The sequence below is a fragment of the Acipenser ruthenus genome, chromosome 20, assembly GCF_902713425.1.
Source record: "Acipenser ruthenus chromosome 20, fAciRut3.2 maternal haplotype, whole genome shotgun sequence".
NCBI lineage: Eukaryota > Metazoa > Chordata > Actinopteri > Acipenseriformes > Acipenseridae > Acipenser > Acipenser ruthenus.
Window position 1 is genome coordinate 10461950 of NC_081208.1, and position 15757 is coordinate 10477706.

At 42.4% G+C, this 15757-nt stretch overlaps 1 protein-coding gene across 1 annotated transcript in view; it reads left to right on the forward strand.

The window, feature by feature from the left end:
* LOC117425819 (von Willebrand factor A domain-containing protein 5B1) overlaps window positions 1-15757 on the forward strand; it is a 105177-nt gene that overhangs the window by 64313 nt on the left and 25107 nt on the right. Inside the window, exons 13-17 of the mRNA XM_058994070.1 lie at window positions 667-890; window positions 4833-5049; window positions 5902-6186; window positions 6634-6771; window positions 9648-9782. Of these exons, the coding sequence (XP_058850053.1) occupies window positions 667-890; window positions 4833-5049; window positions 5902-6186; window positions 6634-6771; window positions 9648-9782 (999 nt within the window). The remainder of the gene's footprint in view (window positions 1-666; window positions 891-4832; window positions 5050-5901; window positions 6187-6633; window positions 6772-9647; window positions 9783-15757) is intronic.

The following is a 15757-nucleotide window of genomic DNA, read 5'->3' on the forward strand; positions in this document are numbered from 1 at the left end:
ACTGATCCACTGCTGATTCCAAACCCTGAAATCACAGAGCACTGATCCACTGCTGATTCCAAAAGCTGGTTAAACTTGGATAGGACTTTTAGTGGTTTTTGCCTTGCCTATGGAATCCCAGTTGAAAGATAGCACAACCAAGTCTTTCAAATCTAGATTTAGAACATATCTGCTTTTTCATAGTTGGAATGCATTTAACCACAAGCTCATTAGGGATGTTTTAAATTAAAAATTATGCAGTTCATGAAGTGCGCTATTTAAGAGTAAATGGGTGCAAACCTAAACTCAATGATGAATAGCAACGCCACTGAAAATTGTTCCTAATCTCAGCGATGAACAAGAAAAAGCCCTACCTTCTGTGTTGCTTTTGTTGACCCTAGGAATAACCAGCAGCCCCGCATCCTGTGATCTCAGAGTTTGGAAGATACAGGGTCAGTAACTCCTGCAAATAATTAGGTGCTAATCCATTAGGTGCTAATCCATTGTATTGAGTTTAGGTATCTGCAGCCAATTTGTATTGCATTGTATTGCGTATGTTTATGGAGGCTTTGTGTGTGTTGATGGAACATGTCCATGTGTATTTTCTGCTGTTGTGCTAGGACTCATATAGGCCATACATATCATTCAAGGAATTAAATGGTCATGTTCATATTTTTATTCTGAAAGGAGCTGAGACCAAGACCTCTCCAAGGAGAAGAGCATACAGCACTAATCAGATTGCTGAGCACTCCCATTTTAAGAGAGGATTTACATGCAGTGACCCCAACTCCGTGGCAAGCAAGAACCCCTTGAGAAGGGTGACGGCGCAGGTGCTTGCTGGACAGGTCAGCCCTGATGCTGGGTCTCAGTGGGGAGCTGATATCCAGGTGAGTCTCAAAGCCACATGGAATGTAAACACAGCTCAGGAAAACGAGCTGCCCGGTCCTGGAAGAGAAGGAATTCACAACAACGCTTTACCTGCTTTTCCTCTGTAGCACCTAGAATCCTCTAATGTTTCACTTGGCCAGCGGCTGGACCATGTAAAAATTCTCAGTAAGGTTGCTTGTTTTTCTCATGCATTGTAGTTCTGGGACAGACATGGTTTCATATTTGAATATTCTTTGAAAATACTGATGAATATTTGAGCATTACTTCAGTTTAAATCCATAGTGTCATATCATCCTGTCTAGATCATTGAGTTGCAACGGTGATACCATTTTAAAACTTTATGAATAACTTATTTAGTCCGGTATAAAGCAAACAAACATATAAACAGTTTAAAGTAGGTTCAAATGTCCTTTTCATTTCTGTGCTGCATTCCCTTAACATATCACAGTGTATGCAGCCATTCTGGGGGCTCTGGGTTCTGTTGCTCTTAATCAATACTGAGTTATATAAATCTGCTTTTATTCTGAGCTGTTTTGAGCTTGTGCCAAGTCTGTGCAGACTTCCTCAATTCCATGTCATGTGACATTGTGACCTTTCAACTCTGCCAGTCCCACCGACTCAGTACAGTATATATAGAGAAAGAGTAGCTGGAGTTGAAAGGTCTTCCAAGCAGTCCAGAGCTTTGCTCATACCAGCTCTTGTTTGATTAAAACCAGGAGTACAATTACTCCTTTAGAACCTGGCTGGAACAAGGTCATATATTGGAATGGACTAATACCTGACATTACCTAAAATATGCATGATCAAGACACATTGAAACTACATGTACAGTACAGAACTGTAGCAGTGTTCAGCAAGTTGACAGCACACTAATGTATTATATTGTGTTGGTGCCATTCAGAAATAAAATAAACAAGATTATTGATTATTTGTTTAATAATTCTGAGTATGTGTTTATTAATTCATATTCTGTTTAACTTCCTCGACCATGCCTGTTTTAAACTATTTTTTCAGTCTTTTTGAAATGGTAAAAGCTGATCATATTTTTGTAACCTGCCGTTTTGTACGTATACCATGTTTTGGTCAGGTGACAATAGAAAGAAAGCAATGAATTGTGATCTGCAATAAGTACACCCGATGTTTAAGTTTTTAATTATGATTGTGTTATCATATACAGTTATTTGAAGTGCGTCACAGTGGCTATGGTGCTAATTAATTGAAAACCAAAAATGTCCTAGTTTTTCACTCTGGGTAGAGGGCTTTGCAGGGTAATTAGAGAAACAACATTGCTGCCCTTTGTAACATCATTGGTAAAATGTGGACTTAGTGGTTCTTCCACAACAGCAGAATGGTATAAAGCCTAAAGAGATTTTAATAACGTTAAATAGCACTGGATGAACAAGTCCATGTTAACAAGTTAATGTATAACAATTGCAATTAGTTTAAATGTCAAGAAGAACTCAGGCTCTGACATGTTTAGGATATCGATTCAAGGTCATCTTAATTAGGGGAGCGCTACCATTACATGTTTTACAAATTAATATTAAAAATGTCAGACAGAATTGATTATTGAGGAGTCTGTGAGATCCAATCTAAGTTTAGGTATATAATCTCCTGTCTGACTGTCCATCACGTTTAGACAATTTGCAGCAATGGCTTTATTAACGGCTGATTAAAGAAGTTAATTAAAATCTAATTTCTAAGTTAAATCTAGAAAAACTGTACTGTTTCCAAACTTTGCTTAAAGAGTAACTTGGAGAATCCAACATTCTGAGATGAACAGCCTTCCTCATTCCATTGCAATCATATGACAATGTGACCCTGCCAGCCCCACCTGCTCTACATCTATATAGACAATGTGACCCTGCCAGCCCCACCTACTCTACATGCATATAGACAATGTGACCCTGCCAGCCCCACCTGCTATACATGCATATAGACAATGTGACCCTGCCAGCCCCACCTGCTCTACATGCATATAGACACTGTAACCCTGCCAGCCCCACCTGCTCTACATCTATATAGACAATGTGACCCTGCCAGCCCCACCTACTCTACATCTATATAGACAGAGAGAATGGGCGGTCTGGCAGAGTTGGAGGTTACATTGTCTCATGATTTGAATGGAATGAAGAAGGATTCTCCAGAAAAACTCTTGGACAAGCTCAAAGCAACTCAAAGCCTGGCTGATTTAATTCAATTCAATATTGAAGCAACAGAACCCATTTAGGAGGCTGTGTGGTCCAGTGGTTAAAGAAATGGGCTTGTAACCAGGAGGTCCCCGGTTCAAATCCCAGCTCAGCCACTGACTCATTATGTGACCCTGAGCAAGTCACTTAACCTCCTTGTGCTCCGTCTTTCAGGTGAGACGTTGTTGTAAGTGACTCTGCAGCTGATGCATAGTTCACACACCCTAGTCTCGTATCTTGTAAAGCGCTTTATGATGGTGGTCCACTATGAAAGGCGCTATATAAAAATACAGAATATTGTTATTATAACTACTCAGCATGATTTTCACTAAACAATAAGAAATGGAAATGACATTTAAAGCTACTTCCAGTTTAAATAGGGTATTAAATGCTTGCCTGATCTAGACTCACCTAACACCCAAACTTATGAATAGTTTCTCTACCAAATCAGTTACTTCTGGACCAAAAAACCAAATCCATATCCCAAAGTAGTGAGGGTACAGATCATAGAGTTGAAACTGACATGCATTATACTACAAGCACTACTACTTTTGGCTTTGAAAAAAACTGCTATTTTACAGTGTTGAGAGTTAATAACCTTTTTGCACACTGCAGGGTGAATAACACTACTTCATGAACTGGAGATACTTCTGAATGGGGACACCCTATATCCCGGTATCAGGATGGGAGTGGTGGTGCAGGAGAAAGTCAGTGTCCACACAGTGATATAGTTACAAGAAGGACTCGTTTATTTTCTATTTACAAGAATGACTTATCCCCTCTACCAGCAATGGTATTGGGGACGCGGGAATTGCAGTTCCAAAACAAAAGGTTTAAACAAATAATAATCCACATTTATCACAGGCACGGGTTAAGGTGATGAGGAAGTGCAGGGAGGGGTTGTGGTGGTGTGCAGGGGTAGATGCTCCAGTGCAGGGACGGGTGGTGGTTGTGTGCAGGGGTAGGTGCTCCAGTGCAGGGACGGGTGGTGGTCGTGTGCAGGGGTAGATGCTGCAGTGCAGGGACGGGTGGTGGTCGTGTGCAGGGGTAGATGCTCCAGTGCAGGGACGGGTTGTAGTTGTGTGCAGGGGTAGGTGCTCCAGTGCAGGGACGGGTGGTGGTCGTGTGCAAGGGTAGATGCTCCAGTGCAGGGACGGGTGGTGGTCGTGTGCAGGGGTAGGTGCTCCAGTGCAGGGACGGGTTGTGGTCGTGTGCATGGGTAGGTGCTCCAATGCAGGGACGGGTGGTGGTTGTGTGCAGGGGTAGATGCTCCAGTGCAGGGATGGGTTGTGGTCGTGTGCAGGGGTAGGTGCTCCAGTGCAGGGACGGGTTGTGGTCGTGTGCAGGGGTAGGTGCTCCAGTGCAGGGACGGGTGGTGGTCGTGTGCAGGGGTAGATGCTCCAGTGCAGGGACGGGTGGTGGTCGTGTGCAGGGGTAGATGCTCCAGTGCAGGGATGGGTTGTGGTCATGTGCAGGGGTAGGTGCTCCAGTGCAGGGACGGGTGGTGGTCGTGTGCAGGGGTAGATGCTCCAGTGCAGGGACGGGTGGTGGTCGTGTGCAGGGGTAGATGCTCCAGTGCAGGGACGGGTGGTGGTCGTGTGCAGGGGTAGGTGCTCCAGTGCAATTATGTTAAACTCCTCCTCTGAAGGCGTACCACCAACCTTACTTAGCGCCCTCCCAGGTCGGGAGGTAGATTTGCAGCTCAGATTCATTCTAGTCCAGGTTTAACATACATGTGAATTAAATTGCTGTTGTTTTTTGTTAATTTTGTAACAGCTAAATCAATACACATCTTCTGCAAGAGCCCGAGCCCCTAGTGGACGGAGGCCATCGTTACTTCATCAGAACTGTGTCTCCCTGAGCCAGGAGCTGGACGTGCCCCAACTACAAGCCAGCTTGCAAGCTGTGGCCAAGAGCATGGGGCAGGAGGAGCAAGCTTCTGGGTCCAGGTCTTCAACAGACAGCCCATCAGTGAGCAGCTGTGGAGACCAGGGTGAGAACAGTCACAAACGCACTGGAATTACTCCTGCTGAAAAGGGATATTAACAAAGAATTTTAATGTATTTCCTTAAATCGAATTAGAATGGCAATATTATCACAAATCTCACTGTTTTGCTGTTCATATTGTTTTCCAAACTTTGTTTTCACTTTGACTCAAGAGAGGCTAATTTTGCCACAATAGACTATATTTTCAAAGCTCTTTAATTGACAAAATTGCAATTGTGTTCTGAATGGAGAAAAAACTGTTGCAAAAAAGACTAAAGTCTATTTGTCCCTAAATGAGTTGCTTATTTCTGCTTTGCCAACTTCTTTGGGTTTGTTTTTCCATTCGCAAAGAATTATGCCAATGACACTTCTGAGTAAATAGCTTTGAGAATCAAGCCCAATGTTAAATGTTACATGAAAGCACTGAGTCTCCTCTCTTTCCTGTGTCACATTGTCTTATGTTCTAATATACTTGTGAGAATGCTTTTATGTTAAGGAACAAATTTAATTTGTATTTCAAATAGTCCAATTGAGTTTCTACATTCCCAAACATTTTGAAACCAGATTCACTAAAGTGAAAGTGTTTTTTATATGATGAAATACAAACCAACTGCAAAGAAATGTTACACAAAGGTTTATTACAATGGTGTATCAACTAGCAATCAGCAATACTTATGTAATTAATAGAGCAAAACTGAACAAAATCATAGCATATTATGGTGCACTGTAGTGTTACCATTTTCATGATCCAAATGCCCTGTGCATACATTTAATGTTGTCTTTCCCTTTATTCACTGGACAAAAGGGATGTACCTTTTATTATCTGCTGTTTCCTTGATGAACACCTTTATTATTCCAGAGAGTTTACACCATCGGATGTATGAGATGGAGCGGTCTCTGGAAGCATTGACCCCGGACATGGAGCGCTCCACACAGGACTGCAAGGCTGTGATCTCAGGGCTGCTATGTGGGAAGCCTGTCCAGTGGGAGGTAGCGTTCGATGTGTCTCAAGTTTTAAAGGCAAGACTGCGTGAGGAGACCCTGCAGGAAGACTTGTGGAGTGAAACATTCCATCACCTGGCGGCGAGGTCCGTCATACGAGACTTTGAGCAGATGGCAGATAAAGAATGTGAAATAGAACACGGTGAGGACGCAAATCCACTGTCTTAGTCTGATACATGAGAGCTACTTGGAATAGGAAGCATGTAAGAACATTTATGAACGAGTGGAGGCCATTTGGCTCATCAAGGCTTATCCTATGTCTAGTAACTGATTGATCCCAGAATTCAAGTCAAGTCTTAAAGGATCCCAATGGTTCTGCATCCTATACTCTCCACTTCATTTCAAACTGTGTCCTCTGGTTCTAGTCTTTTGGCTGGGTTGATTTTGAATCATGTATCTCCATATCCTTCTTATCTTTGTATATAATTTTTCAGTTTTTAAAACTCAGAAGTTTAAAGCCTTATTGTGACCTGTATAGAGCTCTTATGAATGTCTTCAATGATCAGGAACTGGATGAACATTTATGGGCCGAATGGCCTCCTCTCGTTTTTAACTAATATAAAATCTATAACTAATATTGTTTCCTCAGGTTCTGGAAGGAGATACCAGCTCAATGCCATTCACACCAGCAAAGCATGTAACATAATCAGCAAACACACAGCATTTCTACCAATAGATCTGGACAGCAATGAATACCTGCCAACATGTATTGAGTACTCCAACACAGGTGAGGCTGTTGTGACTAAAAACCCTGTTCACAAAATGACATGCATTGAATTCTTAAAGTCTTCCATCATTTCAAAACGCTCAATCAGAACTCTGATGTGAAACGGTAAGAAACTAAGTGAAGTAAACGAATGCTTTGGCTTGGGCCTTCTTCAGCATGACATGTTTGTCTACTTGTAGCATTACGTTAGTGTTAAAATTTTATTAGTCATTAAAGTAAAGAATGTGTTACATAAATATTACTCTAAAACAGTTGTGTGTGAATAATACATACTAAAGAAGCTGAACACATGGACAGTGCAGGTTTTGCCCCAGGCAGTGAACAATTTTGAGACATTTACTGTACAAAAGAACTGCTTAGCCAGTCAGCAGAGCTACAATCTAGACTGGACTAGATGAAATGGCAAGTTGAAATCATTTCTCTTCAATCACCCATCTTTAAATGTTTTTTTTGGATGTGTGTGCTGTGAAATAATTCATTTTTTGGGAAACACTTTTTAACTGACCCTCTGTGCTTTGTAGATGATGATTAAGGCTGGGTTTTTGTCACGGAAATTTGTACTAAAAATCATGGTGCAGTCATGGTAAATTTGTTCAAAATCACGGAGGGATGAAAATGCAAGTGTTTTTTTTAAATACAATATACCTATAAATATTTATATATTAATCTAAATATTTATTTATTTATTATGGTTTTCACAACATGAGGTTCAAGTTTTAATCCTGTAAATCAGTAAGCTTCACAGTGTATAAACTATAAACAGAAATGTTCATTTTACATAACATTTGGAAGGTTTTCTACAGGATTCAAAAATTGTAGGTTTTACAAACCTTTAAAAAATAATGTTTGAAGTTCTTTCTGCTGTGGTACAGTTTGCAGTTAATTTACGTTTGTTTATTCTGGTACAACATGTTGTATATTGAGAGGTTTGATGCTTCTGTGGAGCACTGATCATCCCAAAGTACACAGAAAATCTTTATTTAATTCTGCATCAACACTGTTTACTGGGAGAGTCAAGCACCTGACAGCAATGACAGCGAGAGCTGGGAATCTCATTCCATGTTTTTCCAGAACTGGTAAACGCTGTCGCATTTCATTTCACTGACAATTTCAGGATTAAATGCCCTTAACTGAACTGATAATTTGCTTAATTAGACCTTTTTACTTGTTTCCAGCTATTAAACAGTTGCAGATTTCAAGTTAGCTAGAACATTTTATTATTTTATAACTTTAACTCTGCAACTGTTTAAGAGCTGAAAACAATTCAAAAGGTCTAATTAAGCAAATTATCAGTTCAATGAAGGGTCTAGTTAAGTAATTGTTGGAATGAAAACCAGCAGACACAGGGGGTCCCCAGGACCAGGGTTGGGAAACCCTGCTCTGTACTGCAGGAAATGCTAGAGATAGACATTAAAAAACCCAGTGGAGTTATTTTGATAAATGTTCTTTTTTACAAAAAATACTGTTTTCAAAATGCATGTTCTTGTATTTCTATATTCACAGCTGAGCTCCATATCTAACAAAATATGTCCATAAGTCTTACCTGTTTTGCACTTCTATTTGCTACACAGGTCTGAAATGTGAACTTTTTAAAGGCCTGGTCACACGGGCGACTTTTGTCAAGAGGAACACATTTGTTGCCTGCGTGTTGCCTTGCAGTTTGCGATGGTCACACGAGAGACATGCATGCAGTCGACAAGCTGGCAACACACAGGCAACAACGTAATGCAACCCAATCATAATGCAATACTGTACTTTTAATTCTAGGCTTACGAGAGCAAGAAGGCAGACCTGAGATTAAAAAACTGTTAAAACTAAAGATGTTATGATAAATTAATTTAAAATGAAACATATTTAAAAAAATATGCTACACGTCTATTTTATTATTATTAGATACATTTCTTCATAGCTTAAATATGTTAATATGTTATTGTAATTGTGGACATTCGCTTATCCACATACACACTGTATTGCATATCTATAGACTACATATAATTAATTGGATGAAATGCAGGAATCAGAATGTACCATATACGCTGTCTATCTGACTTTCTGGTCTATCCTTATTATCATGTGACACTACTATCAAATATGATTGGCTGGTATTGAAAGTGTTGCCTGAAAAATAGAACATCGTCCTAAGTGGGAGACATGTTGCCGGTGTGTCTCCAGGGTGTTGACTGGGGTGGTCACACGAAGCGACAAGCCGGCAACATCTGTCGCCCCCTGGTTTCCGTCGACAAAAGTCGCCAATGTGACCAGGCCTTTAAGAAACATGCTATTAGAGACATCTGGTACTGCACTACATTCTCAGTTTGCTGGCCTTGCCTTCCAGAAAGTCTGTTACTGCCTTACCTTCTTGGTCATTTCACACCAGCAGTGTCTTCTGGGTCAAAGCATGTGACCGGCTGAAAGCATGTCAGTCAATAGGGGAAGCAGACTATTAGTTATTGGCAGGCAAGAAGCCAGAGAAGGGGTGGAGACAGTTTCACCCTCCAGGTGCACTGACCCAGGAAGTGCAAGACAGTCGAAAAGCAAAGCTTTTAACGCTCAATCACAATTCGAATGTAAAACTGGAAGAAACATACCCTTAGGCTAGAGCTTTCTTCTTGTGCACTACACTGAAGAAGACACAGGCCGAAGCGTTTCTCTACTTGACTTGGTTTCTTATAGTATGACCTTATTGTTGAAATAAATTAAATAAACTGAAGAATGTGTTAAATAAACATCAGCAGAAAAGTTTCCTGAATAATACATGCTAAAGAAGCTGAACACTTTGGCAGTGCAGACTGTAGAAGGGAGTTCATGTTTGTTCATGGTTAAAGCAGACGCTGCATTGGTTTCTGGTCCCCCTCCCCTTTGCCCTTGTTTTCCAGCTGAGGGTTTGAAGCAGGGCAGCAGCAGAGGCTCGCGTTCAGGAAGTCGAAAGAACAGAGGCTACTCCATAGGGCTGGGTCGCTCCCAATCTGGCTGTGGATCCGATGTGCCTGATGATGGATTCTCTACACTGAGTAAGACATGCTGCAATCTTTAACATTTACTGCAACCTTCCACAGGTCAATGCCAGTAGTGAACTATTTCTTCTTAAATAAATCTACTAGGGAATACATTTTTCAACATTTACTCAGAAGCATTTGGCAGGAGAAAAATAATTCCTCTTCTAAACATTGCAGTGTATTCAGATCACAGTCCCTTCTGCAGTGTATCCAGATCACACTCCCTCCTGCAGTGTATCCAGATCACGCTCCCTCCTGCAGTGTATCTGGATCACACTCCCTCCTGCAGTGTATCCAGATCACACTCCCTCCTGCAGTGTATCCAGATCACACTCCCTCCTGCAGTGTATCCGGATCACACTCCCTCCTACAGTGTATCCGGATCACACTCCCTCCTGCAGTGTATCCGGATCACACTTCCTCCTGCAGTGTATCCAGATCACGCTCCCTCCTGCAGTGTATCCAGATCACACTCCCTCCTGCAGTGTATCCAGATCACACTCCCTCCTGCACTGTATCCGGATCACACTCCCTCCTGCAGTGTATCCAGATCACACTTCCTCCTGCAGTGTATCCAGATCACGCTCCCTCCTGCAGTGTATCCAGATCACGCTCCCTCCTGCAGTGTATCCGGATCACACTCCCTCCTGCAGTGTATCCGGATCACACTCCCTCCTGCAGTGTATCCAGATCACACTTCCTCCTGCAGTGTATCCAGATCACGCTCCCTCCTGCAGAGTATCCAGATCACACTCCCTCCTGCAGTGTATCCAGATCACGCTCCCTCCTGAAGTGTATCCAGATCACGCTCCCTTCTGCAGTGTATCCAGATCATACTCCCTCCTGCAGTGTATCCAGATCACACTCCCTCCTGCAGTGTATCCAGATCACACTCCCTCCTGCAGTGTATTCAGATCACACTCCCTCCTGAAGTGTATTCAGATCACACTCCCTCCTGCAGTGTATCCAGATCACACTCCCTCCCGCAGTGTATCCAGATCACACTCCCTCCTGCAGTGTATCCAGATCACACTCCCTCCTGCAGTGTATCCATATTACGCTCCCTCCTGCAACAATGCTGCTTTTCTGTTCCCATCAGAGGATCTTTTCTCCTGTCGAACATTTCTGAGTACAAGTTGAAAAAAAGTTATTTCTTAGTTGAATTACCTATGATGTGTGAATAATAATATCAAACAGTCAGGATTATGTTGCAAAATGTGTTGCTGCGATAAGGACAATATGTGATAAAGCAAAGTAAAGTAAAGTGTTTCTTCTTGTGAACACTGCAGGGGGGTCTGTAACACTTTAATGTAACAGGCTGTTCTGTGATGCACTGCCAGTACGGATTCTGACCCCAGTCAGAAAGCTTGACAGCTCTATACCCACGAATTCAGGCGAGCCTGGCTCTCTTGCATTGTGCTTGAGACACTAGCGTCTCATATCTGGTTACAAGGGGAGGTGTGTAACAGGCTGTTCTGTGATGCACTGCATTTGCAGGAAGTGCCGGTGTTCCTAACAGACGAAGAACTAGACGAAGAAACCAAGTGTATAGTTAGAAACTGGAATGGAAACTGTGGTTGTTATAATGTATTTCTTGTTAGCTGTAAAATGTATTTCTTTAAAACTGCATCTGAGACTAATGTAGATAAAGGTAGATTTATGTTTGTTAGTTTCTTGAATAGCTCTTCCCCATAAAACACCAACCTTGTCTTTTTGTGGTACTACCAAATGCAAACTGAAAATCCCACAAATAATTAAAAAGAAAAGGCTGCATCTCACCCAACAACAACTTCTATGGTAGTTGTACCAGGATGAAGAAGCCTACACATTGACATCTTTCAGCTTTTGTACTCATCTGATCAATTAATCCGTTTGATATCAATGTAACTTCCTTTTATTAAGATGAAGTACTCCAGAACTTCATGTACTCCCCGTATATGATGATCATTTGAATAAAGTAAAAGATAAATGACTTCAGCCTGGTAATAGTGGTAAATGCCCCCCAAATTCACCAGGACTTGATTACATTTTACAGCCTGAAACACTTCAGCACCTGCTGTGCCAAGACCTGACAATAATACACAATAAACACAGAACAATATCAGGGTTAAGAACCACCACATTGCTACACACATTGTGATTTTAGCATTGCCCCTGAAGGAAATTGTTATCCACTGAGATATACTGCGCTTTATGCGGTCGGTTCACATGTTTCCAGGCTGCTGACATGCACAGGCCCAGGCTTCCACTTCCACTTATACACTTTCAAGAACAGCAGCTTCTTTTGTTTGGCTCTGAATGGTATGGATAGAGCAGCACCATACAGAAGCAATGCTGAAGGGTATGGATAGAGCAGCACCATACAGAGGCAATGCTGAAGGATATGGATAGAGCAGCACCACACAGAGGCAATGCTGATGGGTATGGATAGAGCAGCACCATACAGAGGCAATGCTGAAGGGTATGGATAGAACAGCACCTCCACACAGAGGCAATGCTGAATGGTATGGATAGAGCAGCACCACACAGAGGCAATGCTGAAGGGTATGGATAGAGCAGCACCATACAGAGGCAATGCTGAAGGATATGGATAGAGCAGCACCACACAGAGGCAGTGCTGAAGGGTATGGATAGAACAGCACCTCCACACAGAGGCAATGCTGAAGGGTATGGATAGAGCAGCACCACACAGAGGCAGTGCTGAAGGGTATGGATAGAGCAGCACCTCCACACAGAGGCAATGCTGAAGGGTATGGATAGAGCAGCACCACACAGAGGCAATGCTGAATGGTATGGATAGAGCAGCACCACACAGAGGCAGTGCAAAAGGATATGGATAGAGCAGCACCTCCACACAGAGGCAATGCTGAATGGTATGGATAGAGCAGCACCACACAGAGGCAGTGCAAAAGGATATGGATAGAGCAGCACCTCCACACAGAGGCAATGCTGAAGGGTATGGATAGAGCAGCACCTCCACACAGAGGCAATGCTGAAGGGTATGGATAGAGCAGCACCTCCACACAGAGACAATGCTGAATGGTATGGATAGAGCAGCACCACACAGAGGCAGTGCAAAAGGATATGGATAGAGCAGCACCTCCACACAGAGGCAATGCTGAAGGGTATGGATAGAGCAGCACCTCCACACAGAGGCAATGCTGAAGGGTATGGATAGAGCAGCACCACACAGAGGCAATGCAAAAGGGTATGGATAGAGCAGCAACATACCGAGGCAATGCTGAAGGGTATGGATAGAGCAGCACCACACAGAGGCAATGCTGAAGGGTATGGATAGAGCAGCAACATACAGAGGCAATGCTGAAGGGTATGGATAGAGCAGCACCTCCACACAGAGGCAATGCTGAAGGGTATGGATAGAGCAGCACCATACAGAGGCAATGCTGAAGGATATGGATAGAGCAGCACCATACAGAGGCAATGCTGAAGGGTATGGATAGAGCAGTACTTCCACACAGAGGCAATGCTGAAGGGTATGGATAGAGCAGCACCATACAGAGACAATGCTGAAGGGTATGGATATAAGTAATAATTTCTTAGAGTTGCCTGCTTTGGAATAGAGTTTAGTTACAGTGATTGTAATAAGAGAATAATTACACCAACCTTGTATATACTTCCGTTCCTTATATATGTCTTAAAAGTGCAGTTCTGAAAGAAACACATGTTATAGTAAACATGTTTGTTTTTTAAACATGATTTCTGGTGCTACACTTGGTTAAAAAAGTATCAGTTTGCATCCATGCTTTTAGACTGTCTTGTACTTCCTAGGTCATTTCACCTAAAGGGTGAAATTGTCCCCTCCGCTTTAATGGCGTCTGTCCTTTTATTAACCAATCAGCTGTTTGCATGTGTTCAACCAGTCACATGACTCAGGCGACATTGCTGAGGTGACCCCAGGAAGTTCAGATATCCTGCAAATAAGACAAAGAAACATCTTTCTTCAACCTAGTTTAGTACCAGAAATTATGTTTTAAAATTCATATCCACACTTGCTATATAACACATGCTTCTTTCAGAATTGTACATTGAGACCATGTGGCTGATGGAAGTTCAAAACAAGTAAGATCTAAGGAATTATTTTGTGAGCTACAATTACTCTAATGTAATGTAAATTATTTCATCAGAACTTGGTGCCTTCCATTCATTCTACTTGCTAGATGCTTATCAGATATATAAATATCTACCACAGACAAGAAAATCAAAGCAATGGATTTGGAGCATGTTTGTTTTGATACTTAGAAAACACTTCATTGATGTCCTGAGTGTTGTAAGCAGTGAACTGTCACAGCTAGGCTGAATAATTAAGAAGCTATTAGAACTGTCAATTCCAATGAATAATGCAGCCACCGAGTTCTAAGAAAGTGGTAATAATATAGGGAGGATGACGCATATCACAAATGTACTGGCAATGTACCATCACCAGATCTAGGGAACAGGAGATTGATCAGTATTCTGTGTTTTAAAGAATACACAGCTTCATGATTCATGTTGTTATGTTTCACTGTCTGCTTACCTTTTTATGCAGTTTGCAATCATTCTGAGTGGTTCATATTGTAATTACTCAAATATTGTGTTTTTCATTTTTACTATGAATGTGTGTCTGTGTTCGGATGCTTCCACATCAGTTCCAGAGCTGCTCTTCAGTTCTGGTATAGATATAAGTAACACAGGCTAGATCAATGTGTCTTTATAGAAGTAAGAGACAGCGCCACCCAGTTTTCTACCACTTTGGATCGAGTTTGTTTTGCTGTCAACACACTGCACTAGATGGTGCTAGTGCTTACTAATATGGCTGATCACTCACTGACTGATCAAGTCTACTTTACATACGTGGGTGCACTGCTACACTAAATGCACTGTCGGTGCAGTTAGAGTAAATGCACTGTGGATGCAGTCTTACAGTAAATGCACTGTGGGTGCAATGTTACAGTAAATGCACTGTGGGTGCAGTGTTACAGTGAATGCACTGTGGGTGCAGTGTTGCAGTGAATGCACTGTGGGTGCAGTTAGAGTAAATGCACTGTGGGTGCAGTGTTACAGTGAATGCACTGTGGGTGCAGTGTTGCAGTGAATGCACTGTGGGTGCAGTGTTACAGTAAATGCACTGTGGGTGCAGTTAGAGTAAATGCACTGTGGATGCAGTCTTACAGTAAATGCACTGTGGGTGCAATTTTACAGTAAATGCACGGTGGGTGCAGTGTTACAGTAAATGCACTGTGGGAGCAGTTAGAGTAAATGTGTGTTAGAGTAGATGTACCCAATTATTTTACCCCATGTAGTTATGTCCCCTCACCTCAGCACTTACCTACAATAGCGCAGGAGAACTGAAGGTCAATAGCCATCCTCAGATCCCATTCCAAGCCAATCACCTCTTTACAGCAGATATCGGTAAGTTACAGGTTCCAGGAGGACAAGGGCTAGCCCTGCAGATGGGCGCCTAACCAGTAGGGTGTGCTGTAGTGTGGTGACGTGACTGTCCCTGCAAATGTTGCCTCCATAAGGAGGCTGTGTGGTCCAGTGGTTAAAGAAAATGGCTTATAACCAGGAGGTCCCTGGTTCAAATCCCAGCTCACTCACTCACTCACTGTGTGACCCTGAGCATGTCACTTAACCTCCTTGTGCTCCGTCTTTCGTGTGAGACGTTGTTGTAAGTGACTCTGCAGCTGATGCATAGTTCACACACCCTAGTCTCTGTAAATCGCCTTGGATAAAGGCATCTGCTAAATAAACAAATAATAAATAACTCACAGGCGCGCCAGAGTCAATGCTCTCTCAGGAATTAATAACCTGCGCTCCCCTGACTGTATGACTCACCCTGCACAGCAAGCGGTTGTGCCTTTAACAGATGAGCCTCCCGGGGGGACCTCCAGCACCAGTCATGGTTAATCCTTTATTCTAACAGCTTCTACAATGATGGAAGTCAAGGACCAAGAGACCTGCTTTCAGAAGTTGATACATTAATAGGGAAG